The sequence below is a fragment of the Antrostomus carolinensis genome, unplaced genomic scaffold (genome assembly GCF_000700745.2).
Source record: "Antrostomus carolinensis isolate BGI_N321 unplaced genomic scaffold, ASM70074v2 scaffold9484, whole genome shotgun sequence".
NCBI lineage: Eukaryota > Metazoa > Chordata > Aves > Caprimulgiformes > Caprimulgidae > Antrostomus > Antrostomus carolinensis.
The window spans coordinates 22,776-35,767 of NW_010312863.1; the positions used below are offsets into that span (position 1 = coordinate 22,776).

Consider the following 12,992-nt stretch of genomic DNA (forward strand, 5'->3'; position numbering starts at 1 on the left):
TCCTGCTCTGGCAGGGGGATTGGACTGGATGATCTTTCGAGGTCCCTTCCAATCCCCAACATTCTGTGATTCTGTGATTCTGTAATAGGTGAGGCAAATGCTGCGAGCACAAGCAAAGCAAGACAAAGGAATTCATTCACTGCTTCCCATGGGCAGGTGTTCAGCCATCTCCAGGAAAGCAGGGCTCCATCACACATAACAGTTACTTGGGAAGACAAATGCCATCACTCCAAATGTCACCCCCCCCTTCCTCCTTCTCCCCCCAGCCTTTATTACTGAGCACAATGTCATGTGGTCTGGGATATATATCCCTTTGGTCAGTTGGGTTCCACTGTCCCAGCTGTGTCCCCTCCCAACTTCTTGTGCACCCTCAGCTTACTCACCAGTGGGGTGATGTGAGGAGCAGGAAAAAAAATGCCTTGATGTTGTGCAAGCACAGCTCGGTAATAGCTACAACATCCCTAGGTTGTCAGTGCTGTTTTGGTCACAAATCCAAAGCATGGCACCATACAAACTGCTATGAGGAAAATTAACTCCATCCCAGCCAAAACCACTACTCTTAGGAAAGGTTGGTTCATTGCAGAAACAGCCTGTCCTGGTTTTGTGCCATAATTAGGTATAGGTTCATTAAAATGTAATTTTTATTTTAGTTAAGAGTATTTTGTACAAACCTGGTGGAAGCAGAAAATACACAACCCAAAAATAAGCTTTAGTTAGTTGCTGGCAATAGCAACAAGAGCAGCTCAAAACCAAACAAAACACAGAATTGCTGTTCTGAAGAGCTTGAAGGCAGGAGTGTTTCCTAAGGAAGCTTCAGCCAAATAGCCACTACCTTGTGTTATTGGTCTGTAGCCCAGCTCTCTCTGTCCTTTGTTTTATTTAGCTACAGGAAAATAATTGAAACGATGAGTCCCCCCATTCTCCCCTTCTATTGACTGTCTATTTTTTCCCTTTCTCTACCCACAAAAAAAAAAAAAAAAAAAAAAAAAAAAAAAAAATAATTGTGACTAAGTAGAAGGCTTCTAGGGCACCTGTCCCTCCAGGGGATAGACAGAACATTCATTTCAAAGTGGAAACTACTCTTGGGCAGAAGGGAAAAGTGTCCATTAGTTGTCTGCAGTATTTGTACATTTAAAAATAGTTATTAGATGGCTACAGACATGTCGTGTGTCCCTGATGCAGTGCAGGGAAACCTATACACTATTGCATGACCTGAAATTTTGTGCAAGAGTTACATTTAAATGACAACCCTGTGTTGTTGTTAAGCTTGTGAATTCCTCACTTTCCTCTCACTGAATTGCACGTTGTACCCTTGTGCCAACAAGGCAGGTTAGCGGGAGCATCGTGGGAAGTGAGCGAGAGATGAGAAGCAGCATCCTCAAGAGGAGCCCGTGGGGAATCGGGAGACCTTTGCTCTCTTTCTCCCCTTTGCCAGGGACCTGCTAGGCAAATTTAAGCATCTCAATGTCTTAGTTTTTCTCTTTTATTTAAAACTGAACCAGAACACCGCAAAGCATTGTGTACAGTACTGTAGAGGTCTGCAAAGCATTGTCAAGTTTAAATACTAATATTTTATTTTAATAATAACAACCTAAAAATATTACCAGGGTGCAGATTGGTTTGTAAATACTCTTTTTTTGCTTGTGTTTGGAAAAGCTGTAAGCTTCTAGTTTGTGCATTAAGACTTCAGTAAGGCACTTAAGCACGCATTTTAAATTAAGCATGTGCATTAGTCCTTTTCTGAATACACAAAGCTATTAATTAGGGCTTGTAGCAAGACTCTGTGATTGTCTAAAGTATGAATAGAATGTGCTCGTGGAGGGGAACCTTGCTTTTAAAACACATACAAGTCCTGTTTGTAAAAATTAATAAATAAAAAACCTCTGGTTAGTCATGCAGTAGTGTGACCTTCCATCTCTTGAGTCCCCCTCTTCTCTTGCTATGCATGACTCTAAAGTAGGTTATGATCAATATGGTTAGTGCAGGAAGTGAATGTAATGATGCTAATGAGCCATTTCTTTATAATGATTAGGTTCTCCAGCCCTGCCCAGCAACATGGTATATTTTGGAAGCTCTCAGGATGATGAGGATGAAGAGGAGGAGGAGGAGGAGACAGAGGACACAAAAACAGCCACAAACAATGCTTCATCATCATGCCAGTCAACCCCCAGGAAAGGAAAAACGCATAAACATGTACCAAATGGGCAAGGTAGGTCCTAAATAGTGTTGTTTTCCTGCGCTGCCTAGTAAAGAAATTTGAGCTAAATGTGCTTGATCCTTGTCCATCCTTCTGGATCTGAGTGAAGAAGCCTCCAGGCCGTAATGGGAAAGTAGAGTGAGATGTAGTGTTACCATCCTCTGCTTTAACCTGTTTCTACTGACAATCTGAACTCCATCTGTGGCAGAACTGTAACTGCAGAGCTGGAATTGTATATATGTGTAGACACACACACAGTCGCTCTCTGTGGCTTTTTTGAGACTGATGTTTAATCTAGAATGATTTTATTTTGTCCAAGTTAAATATAAGCATTCATAAGTGTTATCAAAACATGTGATGGGCCACACTTCTTTTTTCACATGCAATATTGATACCATAATTGCAGCAGGTTAAGGTGCTGCATTCATGTTGTTGCTGGAAAGATTTTATGGAAGAAACTTTTTCAAGTTCAGTTATTTCTTTGCAAATCAACAAAAGCTGCATTCTTTGCACACTGTTTCTGTCATGATGTCCTCATGCCATATCATGATAAACAGATCTGTGTATGGTGCAGCATCATCTAGTATAAGATGGAAGACCTAAAAGCCACACTGAAAATATTCTGAGCCTGCTGTAATGCTCTGTTGCTGAAGTCCTGTGTGCTGGGGTCCTTTCTCCAGCAAGAGCTCTTGTATCATAACAACTCTGTGTCCTTTCTGCCTGACATAATTTCAAAATGGAGCCTGTGCTCTCTGTTCCCTTCCTCAGTATTATTTACCATGAAAATCTTTCCTTCTGGTGACTGCCCATTCAGTTCTCCTCCTCTTAGTAGGAGGACTGAGTGGAAGATCTCTCTACAGTGCACTTTTTGAGAGATAGTTGTGACCTGTGCCTAGTGTGTTTGGTTTGGTTTGGTTTGGTTTTTTCTCCTCTTTTGTGCTACGCTACTCTGAAGAAGAGATAAAGTAGATCCCAGTTACTTCACTGTGCTGGTCCACATGTCTGCTTTTCAAAAGGGAGTTTTCTAGGGTGCCCTTGTTACATATACAAAAATTGTATTTCATGGTTATGTCTGAATCTGTTTTTTATAGTGCACCCGAGCTCAAAAAACTCTTTTTACGAACTGTTTGTGGAGGAGTCTGAGGGGACATTATGCCTAATAGCATTTCAGCTGTCAGCTGTGAACAGGAGCTTTGATTCTGTAAAAGCCATGGATCAAAACTTGACACGTTGGATTGATTTCTAAATAAACCCCCCAAAATAACAGGCATGAAACTCTAGATATGGAAAATACGATTGCATGTAATAGAAGCGCTGCCTTCGAGCTTTAAGTGGGATATATCATTACAAAAGGAGCTGATCCTGTTTCTTGAGAATGTCCCAGGTGGCAGCCACTCTGAAATTAGCTCAAAACCACAGACACCTGAAATCTTAATTGGGGGTAAGTAAAGGCAAACTTAATGAGCCATCTAGTGGCTTCATAATCTTTATCAATATAGATCAGAGTGAGCATAAATGAAGCTGCTGCTTTAACAGATCTGCAAGAGACATTTATAAAATACATAGGAGACAATGTGAGATGTTTTCACAAAGGTGACGAAACAGGAATTCCCAGAGAAGACAGCTTCTTCCTCTTCTTTGTTATTGTCTTTTTTTTTTTTTTAATTAAAATTTCCTTACCCAAGGGTATTCCCATTTTTCAGTGTCTGTTATTTTGGTTGACAGCCAATGGTATTTTTGTTTCCCGTGAATGAAGTAGGTTCTGGTTCATGTGTGTCTATTTTAAATGAGACCACACACAAAGGCAGACCAGGGACGGGTGCAGCAAATGAACTTAATCTAGCGTGAGAGTCTATTTTTAATGAATTAAAGTCTTTTGTTTTTAATATACAATGTGCAGTCAAGCACTTTGGACCTGCAAATGCTAAGTGTTTGCTATGACATACAGCAACAAAGGTTCAAAGCTTGATTAATGTCATTAGGCAGTGTCAAATGATTGCTTTCTACTAAACGGGGGCCGGAACAGCTTTCCTGGGCAAAGTCATTTGTCAATATCCTCTTCTGATGCCAATATGGGGCATTATTAGGGTTGCACACCAAACTATTTGTTATAACCTAGCCTGTTGAGCCACCTTTTGGACAGCTAACTCAATGGAAAACGCCTAAGTATGAATAAGAAGCACGTATAACACGTGGCATAGCTTGCTGTACAAATTGAAGCAATTAGCTCAACTGACTTGTCGCCTTCTCACCTTACTGCTTACATGGATACATTTAAAGCAGCACATTGTTACCTGTGCCTTGTCATAGAATCACAGACTGGTTTGGGTTGGAAGCGACCTCAAAGCTCCCCCAGTTCCAAACCCCCCTGCCAGCAGCAGGGACACCTTCCACTAGACCAGGTTGCTCAAAGCCTCATCCAACCTGGCCTTCAACACTTCCAGGGAGGAGCAGCCACAGCTTGCTAGTGTCTCAGCACCCTCATGGGAAATAATTTCTTCCTAATATCCCATCTCAATCTCCCCTCTCCCAGTTTAAAGCCATTTCCCCTTGTTCTGTCACTAACTGCCCTTGTAAGAAGTCCCTCCCCAGCTTTCTTGTAGGCCTCTTTCTGCGTACTTCTGCTGTACTGCACACACATCCAGGTATTAAAGAGCAAAGTAAAATGTTTGGCAGGAGAAGTGTTTGTCCCCCACATTCAAGGGAGTGTGGAAAAGGGATGTGTAGTAATGTGCAAGTCCTTCCTTCATGCAATATCTTAGTGCAGGCAGCGATAGTCTTGTGGTTAAACAGTTTTCTAAGATGTTGCTGTGGTTGCCACTGAGGGAAAATGGTAGAGCCGTCCTCTTAAAAAAATGTTTTAATGTCATTGCCAAACTTCAGCTGATTAGGCTGGTTCTAACATATGTTAGGTTAGCAGCAGATAGTGTCTTGGATGTCATTTGTGGTACTTTGTGCCTTGGTTAGAAACTAGTGTTGGCTCTGGGTACGTATCTCTCATGTCGTGGGTTGTTCTGCATGTAACTCCCCATTACTGTATTTTTCAGCGTGCTTAAACTTACACCGAACAATTGTCACTAAGAGAAGATGCTGTCTAAAGACTTTCAGTTTTTGTTTTCAAGAGAACTGTTCTCTTGTAAAGTAAAACGTGTGAGTGGTTTTTACTTGCTGATGGATTAAGGTATGATCTCACACTACATGTCATAGATTAATTTGGGTCAGAGAAGACCCCAGGAGGTCATCTAGTCTTACCTCTTCCACCAGATACTATTGATAACTTTTCTGACAGATTCTGAAATAAAAGTGGCAGAGATTTGTGCTTTTATTTCCTGTATGTGTTTCGAGGGAGGGGAGATTTTGGAAGCTTTCTAAAACTTGATGTGGAATTGTGGTCCTAATCAGAATTATTTTAATTGAGTTGGGATTTATAGCTGGGCTAAAATGGTGAGAGGCTATAATCAACTGAATCACTTGGTCTCCATATAGCTACTGACTTCAAAAGGATATTTTCCCAGCTAAGAAACCATATGAACATTTAGTTGGAAAAGAGAAATCCCCCTTGCTGTTTCGGTCAAGGATTTCATCTTTTTGAATCATTTAACTTCAGATGTTCTAAGTAAGTTTGTGGTGAATTTCAAAAGTAATATATGGAAAATTAGGGATGATATGGCGCTGCGCAGTGCGGCAGTTAGAGCAGAGGTTCGGATGGCTGCGTTGTAATTGTAGCCCTGTTACTGACCCGTTTGAGTGTGGGTGTAGGAACCCCATAATTCTCGGTATTTAGACCCAGAATGCCCAGCCACAGGACGCCTGCATGCTGCTCAGATAGTTACGCTTATTTTCCAGTTTGCATTTTGTACGCATCTCAAATGGCCGTCAGTCTGTCTGAGACTTACACGACTTTGAACGCAAGGAATTCAGTGGAAGAAGCAGGCAGGAGCATTGACTTAAACAACGTGTTTTTTCTTCAGTGTAGCTGCCAGGTGTGGAGAGAAACTTCTCAACCACAGCCTGGATGACAGGGTGTCTTGCCAACACGGAGGAGGAGATGGAGAGACATTGATCTATTAGAAAATTGACCTTATGCAAAGGGAGGAGGGCATCAGTCATCAGCTGCTGTGGGGCTGACGTGCAGGGAAAGCAGGTTCTCTGCCAGTAAGCTGCGCTCTTCTTCCCTGGGGGACAGGGAGGTACCGAGTCTAAATTATTACATCTCCCTGCTGCTCGGAGGAAATTCCAAGTTGTAGGTAAGAGGGTAGGTTTAGGTCTCTCTGTTTCTTTAAAACTAATTCTTGGAATTCCTCACAACTAAATAAATCCTACTTTGATTTCATTCTGTGGCACAATGGAAGGTTTTCTCTGCAGGGTCCTGAAGGAAAATATTTGTAGGTGCCAAGTGGTTTTGTTAGGCAGGCTGGGATCGGGAGCTGGAAGATGCAGTTAGGGAGTTGTTGGGTTATCGGTCCCATCACAAGAGCAGAAGGGGATAGGCGTTACTCTACTTGAAAGGGCTTGTGGACTGGAAAAGAGCCTCAGGAGGAGCCATGTACACAGATACAGTTGCATAGACAACTTTGAAATTGCACGCAGGGGGTTATAGTTCCTCTAATAATGGTTGGCTAATTACCTCAAGAAGGAGGATTGCAGGATTGGGGATCTCTCACACTAGCGTAGCACTTCAAAGGTGGAGAGAAGCATGTATCTGGGCCAGCATACTTGGGAATGTCATGTTTGTCTTCAGACACCAGAGATGGACACTTGAGTTTTAATTCACATTTAGGAAAACAAGAGATAGCCATCATTATTTTTAACCGGTCTTCATGAAGGAGAGTCTTGTGTCCTTAGCTGGGGCAAACCAGCTCTGGTGTGTCAGAAAAGCTAGTGGGTCCCAAACGCTTACTGGGCTGTGCTGTGTTTTGTCAACATGGTCAGATAAAAACTGCTCTGCATGCCTTTTGCCTGAAATGAGCAGGGGAGAAAATGATATAAAAGCTTTTTTTTTTTTCTTGGGGCTCCAATTTCAAAACAGATCTGGCAGTAGCACGTAGTAAGCAGGCGTCTCTAGAAACACTGTACTCTGCTTTAGCGTTGTCTTCCTCGCTTACCAGGCACACAGAAGAGTGTTTTGCTTCTCGGTTTGCAATGGATGATTTAGCAGAGTAATTTCCTTGCATGTGTAGTAACGAAGATGATGCAGGAAAACATCGTTGCTAGGGTTTTTTTTTTTACTTATTTCAGGGTATAGTTCAATGCAGTGTTTGTGTATGTTGGGCTTAAATAGCAGATTTTTTACATACATTACTGTTTGAGCATGTTGTGAGAAAATTCTAATTTGTGGTTGCAATTCTTTATTTAGTTCTGGTTTTAACTAAATTTGATATTTGTGGGTGGGTACATAAAACAGAGTCTTTGGCTCATCCATCTTAGTGGAATTAATCCTGAAGAGGTAAAACATGTAGAAGAAATATGTTTTTTGCATCCAGCTAAAATGCAGAATGAGAAAATTTCAGGCAGAGTGCTACAATAGTTAATGGGTAGGCAATTATTTTGATGATTTACAGCCTTTTGTTGAAATACCATGGAACCAGTAATTGTTGCAATAAACATTTTTGCACATTTAATTTTTCTGCAAAAATATGTAACATGAAAATTACCCGGTTTGCAGTAATTTGCATATTTAAATATGCAAATCAGGCACAACACATTTGGGGATTTGCCGATTTGCAGTAGCTAGATGTATGACCTGTGGAGAAGAATAGGGGGGCTGGAAGTTGCTCAAAAAAAAAATAGAAAAGGAATTGTTATCCTGGTGAGAGACTCGTGATAACAGATAGTCACTTCTTGTGTGGACTTGCTGCTTAGCCAGTGACCCTTTTGATGTTGTTGGTGTCATAATGCCTGGGTGAGAGTAATGAATTTGTGCAACGCCGAGACACTCGGTATTGAATTTTTGCAAAGGGTGGCGTGGTGTCTCATACCAATAACGTTCCTCTCGGTGGCCCAATGTATTCCTAGGGTTTTGAGCTGTGTTATTGATAGCGTCAAGAAGAAATTCAGTGTTATCCGCCACCGTTTCCCTGTTTGACTTCTATTAGCGTGCAGCTGTGGAAGTTTTTTTGCAGAGTTGTCCACTGACAAGTCGCAGAGCGTTGGGTTAGGGCTGGAGAAGTGCAGAGACAGCAGTACCGTGCCATTTCATATGATGTTGTGGCATTTCATATGATGTTGTGACCTCATCACTCTCTTCAACTACCTGAAGGGAGGTTATAGCCAGGTGGGGGTTGGTCTCTTCTCCCAGGCAGCCAACAATAGGGCAAGGGGACATGGGCTCAAGCTCTGCCAGGGGAGGTTTAGGTTAGATGTTAGGAAGAAATTCTTTACAGAAAGGGTAATCAGGCACTGGAACGCCCTACCCAGAGAGGTGGTGGATTCACCATCCTTGGAGGTTTTTAAAAAGAGATTGGACGTGGCCCTTAGTGCCATGATATAGTAATTGGAGTTGGATCAGGGGTTGGACTTGATGATCTTAGAGGTCTTTTCCAACCCAATCTATTCTATGTTTCTATGATTCTTTTCTCCTGAAGTTTGCCTTTGCCACTGACTCTGAATAGGTAGATCATGTAGGGGGGCTCCAGAAGACAACTTCTATCTCTGAAAATGGTTTATAGAAGTCTGAACATACCCAATACTTAAGGAAAACAATCAGCAGTATTAAAATATTCTGTTTAATGGAAGTAGATAATTGTTTTAGTTCCTCTGGGAGAGGAAAAGAATTATTGCCTGGGTCCTTTAAGGCAGTTTGAGAGCCACATAAATGTTTTCACAGTGACTTAAAACTGAATTAAAGCCAGAGCAAGAATGTTTTTGTACAGTAATGGATACTTAATGCCAGAAAGTTGATTAATATATTACATCTCTTCCCAAACATGATCTATGTAACAACATGAGGTTTGCATTGGAATAGCTGGCTCAGGTTCACAACATTGGCAAAGCTCCCTTTTCTCCTTCTAAAAACAAAACTTCTCCCTTTCACTATTATCTTCCCTCTTTGTTTTGGAGAGTTTGATGAATGCACAATCACTTGCTTTACACAGCACGAGCTCTGCAATATGTGGCACACATGTACACATATGGTCCATGCCTTCCTCTTCCAGACACTGGCATGAAGCAAAAGGGTTCATACGTCAGTACTCTGCTGTTCCTGCAACAGACTCCCCTGTTATCTCAAGTATAAAGCGTATCTGGTGCAGGAATAAACTCCAGGAGGGCTTGGGAGAGAAAGCTTTGCCCATGGAGTCAGTAGTTGGCTGAACCCAGTCCAGTAATTCTGCTGCTTACACAGTGAAAGCCTGATTATTGTACGTATTATGACTTGGCTCCTGAATGGCTGGCTGGATGTATCCTACAAATTAATTTGCATGCAAATACTTTATAGGAATACTTCAGAAAATTGCTGAAAACACAATAAATGTTTATCGCTCACTACAGTGTCAATTCCTGTAGTAAATGCTTAGTTAATCTGTAGTGACCGAGTACATCTGTGTCTTTACTTGATCAAAAATTTTTGTAGCCATTATTACTGCTGCACCTAGTACACTCAGAGTTTGCACAGTTTGCATCAGTTTGCGTAGGGATTCTTCATCACAGTTTCAAATGAGATACCCCAAAGTCCCTGTGTGGGATCCTGGGTGAATATTGGTGTCTGGGGTCTGGTTCCCCCGATGCAGAGAGCACTGTGATGCATCTGTGGGGATCACTCCTGCCATAAGGTTTTGTTCTGCTGCCATAAATTATATCAGTGGTTTAAAAACCCCCAGTGCTTGCGAGTTTTGAATGTTGTGGTTCAGTTTCTTTGCATTTGATCATCAGTGCTAACCAAAAGACCCACAAGTATTTCACTCTGGGACTCTTATTGTTTCAGCTTAATAATAATAATAATTACTTTGGAGGACACGGCATTTTGAGAACGAGCATTCAGATAGATCTGGATAAAAAGATATCCATTTATTCTATTTGAAGTGTCTGAACACTAATAATTTACTTGCACTTTTAATTATTTGTTAGTAGTGCTCTTACCTTTAGCTAAAAGCTCTTCTGGAAGTATAGAGCTGGGTAAGGTAGCATAAAATAATCATAATTCAAGACTACAAAAGATTTCTGCTTTAATAATGTGAGCTCCACCACTCCTGTGGGTTGGGCTTTTTTTCCTCTCTTTCTGGTTTTTAATGAAATTATTGAAACCTTTATTGACTACTCTTTTGCAAGGAAAAAAGAAAAATAACTGGGAGCAGGACCTTGTATATTGTGCATGTCAGAGTTATCTCGAGGATGGGAGACTGTAGCTGGGACGTGCCTGTATCTGGGCTTAGTAAAGCATAAGGCACAGCTTTTCTGAGCTTCTGAATGCCTCAGAAATACTGAAGAGCTGGCAGACATGGAGGAGAATGCAGTTTGCTTCGTAAGAATACACAAAAGAATTAGTTAATAATTTTATTGTTAAATCAGATTTGGTCTCAGTAGTATTTAATGATATTTAATGCAGAGTTTTGGGGGGTTTATTTTCTTTCCTTTAAGAAGTGAAAGTTTCTGTCTTATTATCAGTTACTCTTCAACAATGAGATTTCTCGGGAGGGCTTCCTGGTCTTTCCTAGTTATTTAATCTTTTCACTGAACTGTCTAACTAGCTGTTAGGGTCAGAGTTTAATCCTGTATTGCACTAAATAACTTATTTATTGTCTAAATAACTTATTTTTACTCAGATGGGAGCAAAATCATAGTCCAGGAGACTCTCTATTCCCACTTAAATGCTTAGCTAGTGGTAGTGTTTTGTAATTAATGAAGTTAACGTTTAGATACTAATATGTTTGTGAATTTTGCAGAAAGGCTTTTATACCTGTCTAGCTGGGTATAACAATATTCTAGGTGTTGGAAAAAACAAACACTGATTTTTATAGAAACTGATACCATCTACTGTTTAACTAGAGACAGCTTGACTAGGACTGTTTTGTGTCTAAGTCTCTCCCTTTTTATTGTGTTTTCAGGCTTTAAGCTTTTTAAGCTTTTCCTGTGAGACTGAACATTTTTTCTCTCCCATTTCTCTGTTCCCCCTTTCAAGAATCTTACAAATTAAGACAAAAGATAATTACTCAGAGGGTAAAACTGGCAGGGTTCCCACGACACTTAAAATTAATGAGCTGTTGCATATAAAATATACCTTGTCTCCTGTTCGCTGGGGGGTTTTTTTGGTGAACCATAAAAGTGCACAATTTGGCTTTTTGGCTGTGTTTTCTGTTTTAGTAATTTTCGGTTTATAAAGTGGCAACTGAAGGCAGAAAATTAATCTCTCTGACTTAACGTTTCCATATGAGCAGATCAGTATATACAATTTGTTTCCTCTGAAGGAAAAATATCACTCGCAGTGATGAAATGCATATTAACGAAGCTGCCATTGCTTGTTTGGGCTGTGTCTTATTAAAAATAAATAGTCGTGCTTCGTGCATCTGTACTGCTTTCCATCTGATGTGAGAACTCCTTACAAAGGAGGATAAATGTATTGTCGTGAACTCCCCGAGAGGGGTTGGCAATTATTATCAGTTCCATCAGTGGAAATGAGACACGGAGGTTATGAGTCTTGTGCTGAAATCACTGAGAAATCCTTGGCTGGCTGGGGCAGCGCCACTTGCTCCTGAGCTCTGGAGTGATGGAGCCACGGGGGGATTGGTGGTGACTTCACCGAGGATGGCTTTTCTCTCGTTCTTACTCAATTTATGCAAGACAGAAAGAAGTGAGGAGGAAAAGCAATCATAATTTTTTATTTTTTACATAATCTGCTTCAACACTTATGACTGACTGAATATGATAAGTGACTTGAAGAACAAATTTGTCAATAGCTTGCTGGAGTTCTGGCTTTTGGAGGTGTGATGGGAAAGTAGATAGCTGGTTGGGAAGGTTTGGAGGTAGGTGTCTACTCAGAAGCAGCTTAGTTGTCCAGCAGGATTGTTGGTTGTTGATTATTACTGCCATTACTGCTGCTACTACTGTAATATTACAGGACATCTGTAGAGACAGCTAAGCTACACAATTTAGATAAAAATATATGTATCATAGGTATATCAAGGTATATAATATTTAGTGACAAAAGAAGGCTTTTCTTTCACAACAAAACAACAACATAATTCATTTAGTTAATATTCCCAAACATATTGTGTGTGTTGTGTGTAATAAATACGATTTTTAGATACTTGTGCTATTAAGTGTTTATGAATTTTCTTATTTACATCCTTTCCTAAGCCATGGTCAAAAAGGCATGGGTAAAAACCAAGAGGAGGTGAGTAGAGAAGGCAGGAGGGCACATTGTGGGTGTTGGATCACAAGCCTCGTGGATCTCTGTCAAGCACTTCACTGAAGGGGGGGCAACACTGACATAAATTCACCACATGTTTTATTAACAAACAAACAATGAAATGTGACGTGTTTGTTGTTTTTTTTTTTTAACCTCAGCTTTTCATGTTCCCTGACAAGAAAAAAGCAGTGACTATTCTTAAATAAATTCAGCAGAGGGACAGGAACAAAACTTGCTGAGATAGACTTGTATATATTTGCATATTTATTGTACCAAAAATATAGTTCCTGTTCTGTGCTTTCTTATCCCTCCAGTTCAGCAGAAGCCAGGGCGCTCAGCATAGGTCCCAGCCTTACTTTGTATGACATGTTCCAAAACGGTTTTAGTATTTTCCTTTCTTTGCAGAAGTACCTTTTTCCATTTGCAGCTTGTCTGCTATAGGCAAACTGCTGT

The 12,992-nt window shown here is 40.7% G+C and overlaps 1 protein-coding gene across 1 annotated transcript in view; it reads left to right on the forward strand.

Moving 5' to 3' along the window:
- JARID2 (jumonji and AT-rich interaction domain containing 2) overlaps positions 1-12,992 on the forward strand; it is a 68,304-nt gene that overhangs the window by 14,161 nt on the left and 41,151 nt on the right. The window contains exon 2 of the mRNA XM_010167149.2: positions 2,033-2,209. Within this exon, the coding sequence (XP_010165451.1) occupies positions 2,056-2,209 (154 nt within the window). The 5' untranslated portion in view covers positions 2,033-2,055. The remainder of the gene's footprint in view (positions 1-2,032; positions 2,210-12,992) is intronic.